The sequence below is a fragment of the Peromyscus leucopus genome, chromosome 8b (assembly GCF_004664715.2).
Source record: "Peromyscus leucopus breed LL Stock chromosome 8b, UCI_PerLeu_2.1, whole genome shotgun sequence".
NCBI classification, from domain to species: Eukaryota; Metazoa; Chordata; class Mammalia; order Rodentia; family Cricetidae; genus Peromyscus; species Peromyscus leucopus.
The window spans coordinates 91552229-91565953 of NC_051086.1; the positions used below are offsets into that span (position 1 = coordinate 91552229).

Here is a 13725-nt window from a genome sequence, read left to right on the forward strand (position 1 = left end):
GGCTGGAGTGGGTTTGTGGATGAGAAAAAAACTAAAAGGAAGGAGAGAAAAGTAGAGCACACTCGAAGGACCTGATTCCTTCCCCCAGCTCACATTCCTCCGCCCCAGTCCCGCTGCGGCAGCTCCACTGCCAAGGGGGCCCTAGACTCCCGCTCCAACTATTCCAACCATCCTGAACAGGGTGGGGCGTTTGGCTCTCGGGCCCCCCTCCGTGCCCCTCCCGGGCTGGTCTCCCCTTCTGCCCCGGTTCCTCCCTTTCTGGGGTGGGGCCAGCCAATGGCCGTCGAGACGCCGAGTTTGGCCTGGGAGCCCGGCAGCTCGCGGATTCCCCGCCCCACAGTTCTGGCCAACGTCCCGGTGCGCACGGACGTGGCTCGAGTTTCCTCCGTTCTGGGCTCCTGCTCGCTCTCCCCTCTCTCGCTCCTCCTTCTCTCCCAGTCTCCCGCTCCAACTCCACCCGGCCGGCCCCGCACGGCTCCGGGAAGCCATGGAGGATGTCACGCTCCATATCGTCGAGCGGCCGTATTCCGGATTTCCCGATGCCTCCCCCGAGGGCCCGGAGGCTACCCAGGGGAGGCACCGGCCACGGAGGAGCCGTCGGGGACTGGCTCTGACGAGCTGATCAAGTCGGACCAGGTAAACGGTGTGCTCGTGCTGAGCCTTCTGGATAAAATCATCGGCGCCGTTGACCAGATCCAGCTGACCCAAGCCCAGCTGGAGGAGCGACAGGCGGAGATGGAGGGTGCCGTGCAGAGCATCCAGGGCGAGCTGAGCAAGCTGGGCAAGGCTCACGCCACCACGAGCAACACGGTGAGCAAGCTGCTGGAGAAGGTGCGCAAGGTCAGCGTCAACGTGAAGACGGTGCGCGGCAGCCTGGAGCGCCAGGCCGGCCAGATAAAGAAGCTGGAGGTCAACGAGGCGGAGCTGCTGCGCCGCCGCAACTTTAAAGTCATGATCTACCAGGTGAGCCCGCGGGGCGGACTGCGCCCAGAGTTGGGGGTACCCGCCCGCGGCCCCGGCCTGAGACCTGGGTGGGGACACCGGCCTGAGGTTCGTCTCTCTGCCAACCTGGCCCCGTGGGAGCGGTCAGGAGCTCCTCCCTCCTTCCTGCAAACCCAGCTGGAGTGGGGTTCGGGGAGTGGCAGACTCTTGGGGCGCATAGAAGGGCTCACTCCGCGCCTCCCCGGGGCCCAGGCTCCTCCCTGCGGTCTGTAACTCCTAGCCGGAAAGTTAGCGGGGGTTGTACTTGGGAATGCTGAATGCTCTCAGCTTGTCTCTGTTAAACGTCTTCCCACTTGGAGGAAGTTTTGTGGGGGGAATACCCGAGGTCCCTGGTGGTCTTTTAGGGACCCTCTATAATTGGACATTGACTGTGGGGCCCGGGGCCTGGGGCCTCCGGTGCTGTGGGCCCGATATAGCGGCTGATTCAGGGCTCAGGCACGCACCGGCGGGGGCGCCATGCAAGGGACACGACCGTCAGCCCCCCTCATCTTACCCCGCGCCCCCGCACCAGCCTCGGCTGCCCACACGCGTCCCCTTGCAGCGATCTGCCCCTGGCCTCCAGGCACTTTCAGGTCCTTGGGGACACCCTGTCTCACGGTGCTCAGGCGCCCTTAGCTTCTACTGAGAGCGGGTGGGGCGGGTAGGGGTGGGCGTTAGAAGAGCAAGTGGGGCTGGTGGGGGTGGCAGCTAGGGAGCGGTGAATCACGCCTCCCCCGCCCCCATAACTGCGGGGGCGGTGTCCGGAGGTGAAGGTGCTAGCGGGTGGAGGCTGACACACTCAGTCTCCACCCTTTGCTTTCTTTGCACCTTTCTGGGTTTCTCCTGCCTGGATACAAATGTATCCTAACCCCCTTTAGCAGGGAGTCTCAATGTTGATTTGCACCCGCACGCCCCATCCCTGACCCCTCTAAGAGTAAGTCTGAGCAGAGCGAGGAATTGGTGCTCTTTCACTGGAGGGAATGTGCTGAGCCCTGCCTCCTCCTGGTTGGGCCTGGTGGATGCTCCCACTCCTAGACTGAGGGCTGTAGGGCTTAGTGTATGCTCCTGATGGGAATGGAAAGAAAAGGAAGACTAACTTTCCCACATGCCCCACAGAATCCGTATCAGGGGGCTGTGGTCACCGCTCGGACCCTTGCTTGATTATGATGCTTCAGAGTAACCACGTGGTGTGAGATGAGGTCCGTAGCTTGGTTTCTTTCAGGGGAATGGAGAGCGATGCAGATGAGGACAGTATCTGGGGGAGAACTGAGCCTATTATTATGTGCTTAGGGTCTTTGGTGATGGGACAGAGGCAGGAACAGGACCGCTCCCAGCTCCTGCCTCTACGTACTTGCTGAGGGACTCCTTCGAGGGGCCTGTACCAAGTTTTGCCTTGCTGATGGATGCATACCCGTGGCCCCATCATTCCAGAGGCCAAGCAGCCTGGGACAGAACACAGCCCTGTCTAAAGACAAGAAAGCTTTGCTTCTCCCATTTGTAGCACCCGCTTGGTAGGAGAAAGTGTTTACTTAGAGCTGCTTTCATGCAATCTAACTGTTTAGAGGCAGGCGGTTTGGGACTGTGAGGCCCTGTGAGTTGTTTTTGGGACCTGTGTGGCCCTTGCAGGTGACATCTAGGGGAAGAGAACAGGGTCTGAGACAGTAAGCAGCTTTCTCCTTCAGAACCTGTGCCTGTCACAAAGTGACTTTCTCATTTTAAATGTCCCAGGTTGTGCAGCTTGGGGACACTCTCAGCCTGGAGGTCAACCTTCCTGTGCTGAAGAGGGGGATTCTGAGAGAAAGGACCGGTATTGGGAGAATGGGGGACGTCCCTGCTGAGGTCGGTGCCCTCTCTGCTCTGTTCCTTCCATCTCCAACATTTGGCAATCATTATCTGAATAGTGGGGTGGAGGTGGGGCGCTCACTAGATGGCATTGACTACATGTGAACCAGGCCAGTGGGTGAGGAGGGCAGACAGTTGAGGTAGAGTGGCTTGAGGCTAGAAAGATGGCTCAGTCATACACAGCACTGGTTGCTCTTCCAGAGAACCAGGCTTTGGTTGCCCGTACCCAAATGACGGCTAGCAACAATCTAACTACAGCTCCAGGGAGTCCGACACCCTCTTCTGCCTCTTCAGGGACACATGTGACGCACAGACACACATACAGACAAAACACCCCCCCACACACACACACAAAACCTGAAAAGAAAGAAAGTGTTGCTTAAGTTGAGCCACCAACCAACCCAAAGGGGAAGGAGCTAACCAACCAAGCACTAATGTGGTCCCTAACGCTGGGATAAGCTCCGAGGTAAGGACTAACTCCTAGTGCGTGGGGTAGGGCTCCTTGCAGAACTTCCTTGAGCTGCTCCACAGATGTGCCAGGTGGGGGTGACGGGGTGGGGGTGGGGGTGGGAGGAAAGCAGCTTGCTCTCGTCCCGGGTCTGCAGAGGTCCGCAGTCTGAGAAAAGAATGGGGTAAAAATAGCCATGTGTCTTGGCAGGCCTAATAGGGAAGACTGGGGGCAGCAGCGTTTATGGGAAACTCAGGATAAGGAGATGGCCAGGCAGAGAGAGCAAGAGAACGGGGGGGGGGGGGGCAGACTGGACCGGGGCTCCCAGTGTATGAGTTTTTTAGAGGGAAAGAGGAAATGAGGTTCTGTCTTCCCCGTATAGGTGTGGGAGGTCATGATGTGGCAAAAGGGGTCACTGTAGAAGAAGGTACCCAAGGGTTTAGAAATCCCAGTAGTGGGATCAGGGTGGGGGTCCCTTGTGCAGCTATAAACAAAAGCTAGCAGTTTGGCGAAGAGGAGTTTGAAGGGGAGAAGTGAATTTTACTAGTGGTGGTGTGGTGGTAGACAGAGGGCTTCTGGGAAGTCTGGGTTACATTGTGCGGATGGAAGCAGTTGCTCTGAAATAGCATGCGATTCAGGAGAGTTGAAATCCACACAGCCACTCATACAAGTGATGGTTCAGATCCTTTCAGAGCTGTATTAGAATCCAGAAGGAGAAATAAAGTGGAAAAAGTGCTTTCTGGAAGTTGTAATTTTCCCAGCCAATGCTGGGCAAGTGATTTACCGTTGTCCCATATCCCCAAACCGTGGAATAGTTTGGATGAGGCAAAGTTGATACCCATTAGATCTGCTCCAAGGGCTTGGGGATAGGACTCAGAGGCATTGGAGAGATTAGGTTACTCACGGCATCAAAGGGGAGGGCAGTATGGTTGGAATGAGGGTGTGCTGGCTTCTTCTTCTCAAATCTTCACCCAGCCTTTAATACCTTCCTTCCTGTACTCCAGTGAATCACAGATACCTTTCTCTGGAAGAACCCTAAACCTTTATCTAAAAATACTCGAAGCTTGTTGCTCTGGTCCCTTTCCCCGCTAAGTCTCACTGCTGGAGAGTGTGTCTACAGGGTCACTCTTTCTAACAGATGACTTTGGGCTGTTTTTCTTGGTCATGGAATCCAAAGCAGACAGGGTAATTTTAGGGGGCATTCCCAGGACTGAAGACAATCTTACCATCTGCCCACCTACCCCCTTTTTAAAAGTCAAACCTCACTGTTGTAAAAGCCAAAGTTAAAAAGGTGAGACAAGGGCATAAAGCGGGGAGCCGGCGGCAAGAGGGGACAGAAGGTTATGGGAAGCGACAACCTCAGAGATGGGTGTGTGGGGGTGGGGTGGGGAGAGGGCGCTTGTGCAGGGTTTGGAATCCCGTCAATGTGAATATTTCATCATTCCGTCCTTATAGCCCTCTGAGCTAGAAGATAACCAGCTTCCTCCTCTCCGTGGTGTGTCTGAGGCAGCTGGGGCCCAGACTGGGGAAATTACTTGCCTATTGTCACTTAAGTGAGGAGGGGTGAAAACGGGTCAGATGAATGTGGTGGTGTGCACGGCTGGACCCCAAGCTCTCTAGAGGAGATGGAAGCAGGATTGTGAGTTTCAGGTGCTACTTAGGGAGACTCTCTCAAAACAACCACCAACACCCGTACATGCAAACAACAGGGACTAGGAATCTAGCTTCATTGGTAGAGGGCTTGCTTAGCATGCATAAAGCCCTGGGTTCCATCTCTAGTACCACATAAACTGGCTGGGTGGTACCTGCCTGTAATTTCAGTACTCAGGCAGTAGAGGCAGGAAGATTAAGAGTTCAAGGCCGCTCTCAGCTACCTAGCCTGGTTGAGGCCAACCTGAGCTACATGAGACACTGACCCAACAAGAAGGAAATTGGGCAAGAACCCCGGAATGTTGCTCCTCACCTGGATGCTCTGTGATACGCATGTGTACATGCGTATGTGTGCAGACACATGGACTATGTTGGCTACAAGTGGCCAGCAGGGGATATTGATGGCCGTTAGCTGCTCAAGTTCCTGAGTACTGAAGGAAGAGCAAAGAATGGTTGCCCAGTCCCCTTGGCAGTGGGAGGGGAAGGTGCCCAGTGTAAGGATTCAACTCCAGGCCAGCCATGGGCATTCCTCGCTTAGGCTCCCTTTCTAGGGGAGAGCCATGTTCCACCTCCCATCTCCCTGTTCCTTCCCGTACTCGGCAAGTTGGGACCTGTTGCTGCTTTGGGGTTTTATGAATACATGCCTTCCTGAACATCGCTATTGTCCAAGTCTGTTGTTCCCTCTAATTGTCCCTCTCCTGAGTTCTCACCCAAAGCTCTTGAGAAGGGTCAGAAGCCACCACTGGGAACCCCACAGGCCCACCTGTCCTGAAGATAACTTGTTTTTACATTCTGATTTCTCCCTGTGTCTGATATTCTAAGCCCTGGATAGATAGGGAGGCAGGAAGTAGAAACATGGCCAAGCAGCCCGAGTGTCCTTCTTCTCTGCATGTCCCTTTTCTTATCCGGGGCGGCACCCATGCATACCCACCCTGCCTCAGGGAATAACAAGAAAGAAAGGCGTGTGTGTGTCTCTTCATTGGAGCCTCCCTGTTAGAATTTACCAGTTGGTCTCAAAACATTCCATCTCCGTTCCTTGGCAGCCTCTTTCCCGCTTCTCTCCAGCCCCTCAGAAACCATAGTCATCTCATGCATGACAGTGGCATCCCAAGGGTAGAAGCTGGAAGCCCAAGGAGCGGTCGGAGGAACATTCTAGGGGACAGGAGGGAGGGGAAGGGTTCAGTTGAAGCTGTTTATTAATTCATGGGCTTGGGTTCATCCCACCCCTTCTAGCCCCAGGGCCCTCCCAAAGAAGCCTTTCAAATGTGGTTTCGGCCCACCCTGATCCATTCCGGAGCCTCTCCCTCTTCAACCGGACCCAGCTCTGCATGCCACAGAGGCCTCTTTCTGTCAACCCCACCCCACCCCCCACGCACCCATCCCAAGTGCCATTTAAACCCCTTTTCCTCATCTTAGCCCAAGAAGAAGCCGAAAGCACCCTTTGGCCTGGCCACACCCAAGATGGTGCCTCTTGACCTTCTGCCTGAGACTGAGTCCTTTCACCTGAAGCCTGACACAGTGCCTGAGCGCCCAGCCTTTGAGCAGATGCCCAGCCCACTGCCCAATTACCCAGAGCCTGGGACCCGACCCACCCCAGAGGAGCCAACAGCTGGTGGGAGTATGTAGGATCTCCTGGGACCCCAGGGCCAGTGGGCACAGAGTGTCCCTCCCGGCTACCATCAGCTCATTACTTGTCGGAAGTCCGTGCCTTGATGGCCCGTCCTTTCAAGCTGTTGTCTATTATGGGCTGGCAATGGGTGTTGGAAAAATGCTTGCCTTGTGCAGTGCTCAGGCAGATGTGGTGTGTGCAGTGGGGGTGGGAGGTCAAGAGGAGGATCCTCCCCTCCTTGGATGGTGGTGCTGCTTTCTTTGTTCTCCCAGTGCTGGGGATGGACCCCAGAACCTCATGCATGCTAAGTAAATGCTCGACCACAGAACTGTATCTCTTGAAGTTGTTTTAAATTGTAGCTGCACCCGAAGGCTGCCTTGCATGAAGCTGCATGAAACTGGGCGTGTCTTCTGATTTTTTTTCTTCCACCCCCTCCCTCCCTAGCCCTCAGGGACAGGCCAATTTGGCTCAAAGCCTCTTTGGAGGGGGACCTTCATGAGGCCCAGACCCGGGAGCTGTTCCGTGCCCTCTTCACCCACTCCCTGTAGCTGAGGAAAACATTTACACTTACTTTTTTTTTTTTTTTTCATTTTCTTTTAGAAAATGTTTTGCAAAAGGATCTCTTATGTTTGCCAGATCCTGCCTTGGGTGGGGCACCCGAAAGCTGCCAGCTCAGAGAGGCCCAAAGGGAGAATATTTTAGTTGATTCCAGTGCACAAGACTTCTTTCTCCATGATCATCCCCCTAAGGAACACTTGTAGGGTTTTTCCTGTCTACGTCCCTTATGAAAATTGAATACTATAGAGACGATATATGATGGCTTATGTATGGAGGTTTTTCGGAGCACAGCAAACCGTCCTAATATCCAAGGCCCTGCCGCCTCCTGAGCGGCAATTTTCATCCTCTTAGGAAGAATGTCGTCCCTGCCAAGAAAGGGTGCTGTAGTAAAGAAAGTCCCTTCCCGCCTCTGCTGTCTCATCCCCTTGTCTTGGTAACCCAAAGCAGAGGTCTTGGGATTTTAGGGCTCTCTCTTCATTTCTCCTTCATAATGCATCTTCTGCCCCACAATGCAGCCTTTTCTAATATGTTCTTTAAGCAGGTCTTGGGTCTCGGAATCATCTCCACTTTTTTTCTCAGCACCAGCTGTAGACAGAACCGGTTAGTGCTAAATCCAGAGAGGCTCCTACCCACCGCTGGGTAGTACCTGTCCCTTCTCTCTCACAAATATGAAATGCCAAGGGCATAGTGGATGCTCAGTTAGATTACAATCATAAAATGATCTTTCTCAGCCAGCAGGTCTTACTTTTCTGCAGCAGGGTTGGGAAGTGAAGTGTAAGAGGTAGGAACCTCTCTGGGGGCCTCTCTATATCCATCCTGGACTGGTGCCTTCCCGGCTTGGGCAGCTGTGTGTGTTTGGCAGGGGCTGGGGAAGCTGTGCATGCTTTTGTTCGGACCTGGTCATTAAAAGTAACTCTGGAATCCAAGCCTGTTGGGAGTGGTGGTTTTGTTTAATAAAAACGGGAAAACGGAACAAGTGGAACCCTCCCTTCTTGCTCTCCACGAGGCCCCTCCATGGCCCTAATCACTCTGCCAGGGCAATATGAGCGAGACAAAGGTACCTGGCCCGTGTGCCCAGAGTAAGGGGAGGTGCTTTTGAATTGTGTTGGTGGCTGTTGTAGCAACAGGCAGACTGGGTGGGCCCACGGCAGCACTCCAAGGCTGTGAGTCATGAGGGAAGCCTGACTTGGGAAATGGGGGTGGAAAAGAGAAATCCATTAGTGGAGGGGAAAAGGCTAATGGTGATGTTCAGAACCAGCCCACAGGACATTGTACGGGGACTCGGGCCAAGTTGTTTTTCCTACCCCACCCCCTACCTTCCACCCAGAAGATGATGTCTCCCATAAAGGCCATCACTCCAGGGGAAGCCCACCACGAAGGGGGTTACGTTTCCCGGGCACCTTTCCCGGAAAAGTCCCGGCATACACTTCTCCTCCCTGGGATTCCTCCCTGACACTGCAGCATGGAAAGGCCTATCATTTTCTGAGCTCAGCTGGCAAAGACCTTTGTCTAGAAAGCTAAAGGTCAGAGAGACCAGCTAGCCCCATCTTCTGCTGTGGGGTTAGACAGGGAGAGAGTCAACTCACAGAGATCCACCTGCCTCTGCCTCTGGAGTACTACCACTGGCTGCCTTTTTTTTTTTTTTTTTTTTTTTTTTTTTTTTTTTTTTTGGATACTGGTGTTACAGGTGAATCTGGGTTGAGATGCATGGAAGAGGTGGCAGAGAGTTTAATCCTAGGGAGTCCTAAGATGTCATGTAAACCCTGATGATGTCAGTCTCTAGGTGCGGGCAGGATGACTCCAAGAGACTCAAAGTCAGAAAGAATGCTAGGAGAGGCTGGAACCTTCCTACACTCAGTACAAGAAAACCATTCCTTCGATGCCTCGGTGAATAAGAGGCACAGGGATGGCACATGCCCTAGGATTCCAGTGACAATACTAAGCCCCACTTATGGCAGGTAGAGACTACAAATCCCAGCATGCCTTGTGCTCAGACTCCCTCGCCTGCTGGGAAGTGTAGTAATGTAATAGATAGCTTGAGGTGACTTGGTGCCCGGCAGAGCTGGTGCCCAAGTTGGGAGACGAGGTGGAGACAACATTCCCTCTTTGTCCCTGCTAATGTTATTGACAAGGAGGGAAGGAAGTTGGGAGGAGGTGTTCCTAGTTTCTAATGTAAACCAGGAAACCCTGAGGGATGTGAATGGGAGGAGATAGGAAAGGGATTGGGCGTGGGGAAGGGATTTCTGTAGCAGGTGGTATAAAGATTTCATGTAGCCTACGAATAGGTGTGTGTGTGTGTGTGTGTGTGTGTGTGTGTGTGTGTGTCTTTTTTTTGTGTGTGTATCTTTCTATGTGAAGAACCAATTTATGTTGTCTCATTTTTCTCAGGAGATGGGATTATTGCATAATTCTGGAAAATGACCTTGAGAAAACATTTTAGAAAAAAAAAAAAAAGCGCCCTCCCCCCTCACTCCTTGGACTTAAATACCTAAAAACACCCTGAGCCTCTACAGGAGCTCCCATTTATGATCTGGGCCAGACCCTTTTCTATTCTGTGCTCACCCACATCTACGTTTTGGTGGTGGTGGTGTGCTGGGGGTCCTAAAACGAAGAAGTGTCGATCCTCAGCCAGGTTATTGAAAGATCTCCACAGAACCAAGAATAAGCCTGGAGCTAGGGTCTCTGAGAGGAAGAGGAGAGCTAAGCGCTAGCTAGCTTTGAGACCTGGGATTATAGGCAGTCCCGATCACCTTCCCCACTCCTGGCTCTTTAAGCTCTGGCCTGGAAACAAAGCAAGACCATAAAAGTCGTCATCTTCTCTATTTCAGGGCAGGGAACACAGAACCAGAAGAAATGTCCAGACCAGGGAGAAAACAGTTCCTTGGCGTTCAGCCAGCGTCTTCCCTTTCCTCCATTAACTTCTATGTGGGGGTAGGGGGATGCTCGCTGGTGGAGCCAAATAGCGTGAGAAAGTCAAGGATGCAAACCGGGCGGCAGGCAGAGCTTCCTTCCCCCAAGACTGGTTCAAATGCTAAGAACGCACTTCCTTTACTTTAGCTTAAAGTTACCCTACTCGGGGACCACCTGGGATCGGCTTTGAGCGCACCCCAGCGCTTTCCAACTTCGGAACTCTCCCAAACCGACTTTGTCTCCTTCAGGGCAGAGAGTAAATCAGGGCACCAGAGGGCGCTCTGCTATTTACAAAGTTAAGCTGTACTTCCCAAAGTCACAAAGGCTTACAGCAATCATAGGGGTAGCGGTAGCCCAAGGGTGCAAGGGTTTGAGGGTCCCTGGGAATATTTAGCTCAAGTGGAATCATAATGCCGACCAGTGTCTGACACGAACCTCTGCTCTCGCCTCCTCTGTCTGTATATCGACCATTCAACGGTTGTGACCAGTCCTTCACTGGGCACTGGGGTGTTCAAGAGTGAACAAGTTAGGTGGACGTCACCCTCACAACATTGGTTCTCACGCCCTCTCCAGAATCGCCCACTCGTTTTCCCCCCGGGGTCCCATCCCTCAGTCCTCGCTCCGCCCGCTCCCATGGCATCTCTCATCTCCGCTCTGTTCTCCTCTTAGGATGAAGTCAAGCTGCCCGCCAAACTGAGCGTCAGCAAGTCGCTGAAAGAGTCGGAGGCGCTGCCGGAGAAGGAGGGTGACGAGCTGGGCGAGGGCGAGCGGCCCGAGGAGGACGCCGCGATCGAGCTGTCCTCCGACGAGGCGGTGGAAGTGGAGGAGGTGATCGAGGAGTCCCGCGCCGAGCGCATCAAGCGCAGTGGCCTGCGGCGCGTGGACGACTTCAAGAAGGCCTTCTCCAAGGAGAAGATGGAGAAGACCAAGGTGCGCACGCGCGAGAACCTGGAGAAGACGCGCCTGAAGACCAAGGAGAACCTGGAGAAGACGCGGCACACGCTGGAGAAGCGCATGAACAAGCTGGGCACGCGCCTGGTCCCCGTGGAGCGACGCGAGAAGCTGAAGACGTCGCGCGACAAGCTGCGCAAGTCCTTCACCCCCGACCACGTGGTGTACGCGCGCTCCAAGACCGCCGTCTACAAGGTGCCGCCCTTCACCTTTCACGTCAAGAAGATCCGCGAGGGCGAGGTGGAGGTGCTGAAGGCCACCGAGATGGTGGAGGTGGGTCCTGATGACGACGAGGTTGGCGCGGAGCACGGCGAGGCCACCGACCTGCTGCGCGCGAGCAGCCCCGACGTGCACACGCTGCTGGAGATCACCGAAGAGTCAGACGCCGTCCTGGTGGACAAGAGCGACAGCGACTGAGCGGGACTCTCGGGGGCTCTGCCCTGGAGGCCGGCGCCTGACCCTGCCGCTCCCTGCCCCCTGCCCTGCCCTGCCCAGCTCCTTTCTCTTTTCAAACTTTCTATTTCGCATTCTCCTCAGCCCCAGTCTGGTTGAGCTTTTTCTAAGCTGAAAACACATCCCTTGGAAGAGCACCTCATTCAGAGCACAAGCCTTAGGCCGAGGGGAGGTGGTCTCCCACAATGGACAGCCTCAATTTGGACACAGCCTGGGTAGGAAGTAGGGAGAATGGCCCATGTCCAGGCTGTCATGGCCTAGGACGCTTTTCCTTAGCTCTCTTAGTTGGGTCCTGTCGGGGTATTTACCTCCCACTCGGCCTCTCCACCACAGCTTCATACTCAGCAGCACCATTCCCGCTTCCTGAGCTGTTTTTACCTTATTCGCATCCCAGGAGACGCTAAAGCCAAAATTTATGCAAGAGGAAAGAGTGAATCCTAAAGACAACCCTTGTAGTGCCAGCTTGCTATCTCAGCTACCTGGGAGGCTGAGGCGGGAGATTTGAAAATTCAGGGCCTGTCTGGGCTGTAGAGTGAGTTCAAAGCCAGCCTGAGCGATTCAATGAGACCCTGTTTCAAAATAAGAAGAGATGGCTGGGGTGTATCAGTGAGAGAGCCCATGCTCAGAAGATGGTGGGAGCAATTCAGAATACCATGAAGAAAGAAAATGTGTAGGGAGACCTTTGCTCCCATGGGAGGTAGCAAATTCCAGTGGAAGACCTGAGGGCCTTTGGGGGAACCTAAGGCAATAGGGTGGGGTGGAGGCAGAGTGTGTCTTGACCCTGGATAAAGGTCCTACCAAAGTAAGCAGGAGGAGGCAAGCAGAGCCCAGGAAAGGATTGGATGTGTGTGTGGGGGGGCACATGTACAAGTCTGCAAAATCTGCACACAGGAGCACATGAGTGTGGCTTTGGGAAGAAAGGGGGAAATAGGGGAAAGTTGAAATGGAATAAGAAAGAAATGCCCTCATTAGCAACACAAAGAAACTGAAGCAGGAATCTCACTTTCGTAGGGTCTCAGGACGCAGGATGATTTCAGGAACGGGAGGGCAGTCAATTTTAGAAAGTGTTCCAAAGAGAGGTAGGTAAGCCAGTGTCTGGGAACTGCCTTCTGGGAAGCCTAGTTTTCCAAGCCCAGAAAATTAGGATTCCAGCAGGGGGCAGCAGCAAGCTGTGGAGAACAGGCAGTTCCGGTGGGAAGTAAGAGAGCAAGCCAGCAAGGTGCTAAGGGTGGGGCCCCCCAGCCCAGAGCAGAGATTCCTAGGGGAGCTGGGGAGGCAGGGCTTGCTGACTTGCCCACCTCAGTTCCCTTCCAGCAGCTTCTAGTGTGGGTCTTTCCCTAGTAAAGCTGCAGAACTCGCCAAGACCTCTGTAAGTTCCTTGCCTTTGGGGGCACCTAACCTGAAAGTTTAGAGGGGTTTGCTGCTTCTTATTGGAGGCTTCACTTCTATAGTCATTGACCAGGTTTTCTCCCGAGGACACAGTGGTCCCCCCTTTCCCTACCCTTTAAAGGCTAGTCAGGAGCAAAGACAACACCTCCCGCAAACGATGGCTAGAGGAGGCTTTCTTCTCCCCACCTACCTAGCTTCCCTGCTCTGCTTTTTAGAATTGCAGCTAATTGATATTTGGGGTGTGTGTGTTGGGGGGGGGCGGAAACCACAAACCTTTTATACAATACGAAGCTTTGCATTTTTTTTAATTTTTAATTTTCCTTTTTTTTCTTGATTCCCTTCCCTCCTCCGGATGATTGAAGACACACAGCTGAGGAGGGCAGGAAATGTAGGATGAGGTCCCTTGGTGCTGGTGGGCTGAAGGGGCCTAAGTCATGGGCAGATGCAGTTTCCTGTGGGCTCTAGGGGAGCTCCTCATGTTGCTGTGTTCTAGTGAGCAGCCGGACCAATAAACCTGCTTTTCTAAAAGGATTTGTGTGGGGTGATATTGTCCAAATCACTTACTGAGGGTGGTGAAGGACTACGGGAAACCAGGAGTGAAAAGGGGGACAGAAGAGCAGAAAGTACTGAGGGAAGAAGGGAGGAGGGAGGGCAGGAGGGAGGGAGTATTTCTGGTATATATTTGCCTGGCTTCCTAGAGTGGGCTGGAGTGGCGCAGGTAAATAACACCAGCCAATGTATTGAGCTGTTCTCTGCCGGGACACTTAGGATTTGGGCATGCAATTATTTCAAGGGGCAGCACCCCTTTGAGGTAGATTCTAACATTGCTATTCCCCTGTAGCTAGTGTTTTCCTGCCTTGCCCAGAGTCAGGACAAATCTTTGTCACCTGCCAGTCCCACAGCCGCTCAGACCCAACCAAGTAAACACAGAGAC

At 53.7% G+C, this 13725-nt stretch overlaps 1 protein-coding gene across 1 annotated transcript; it reads left to right on the forward strand.

Moving 5' to 3' along the window:
* The first annotated feature begins 390 nt into the window (after positions 1-390).
* Positions 391-13322, forward strand: Cavin1 (caveolae associated protein 1). The gene is given in 3 exon segments (XM_028856837.2): positions 391-566; positions 569-963; positions 10668-13322. Coding segments are annotated over 3 exon segments (1173 nt in total). The 5' UTR covers positions 391-487; the 3' UTR covers positions 11367-13322.
* The last annotated feature ends 403 nt before the right edge of the window (positions 13323-13725 follow it).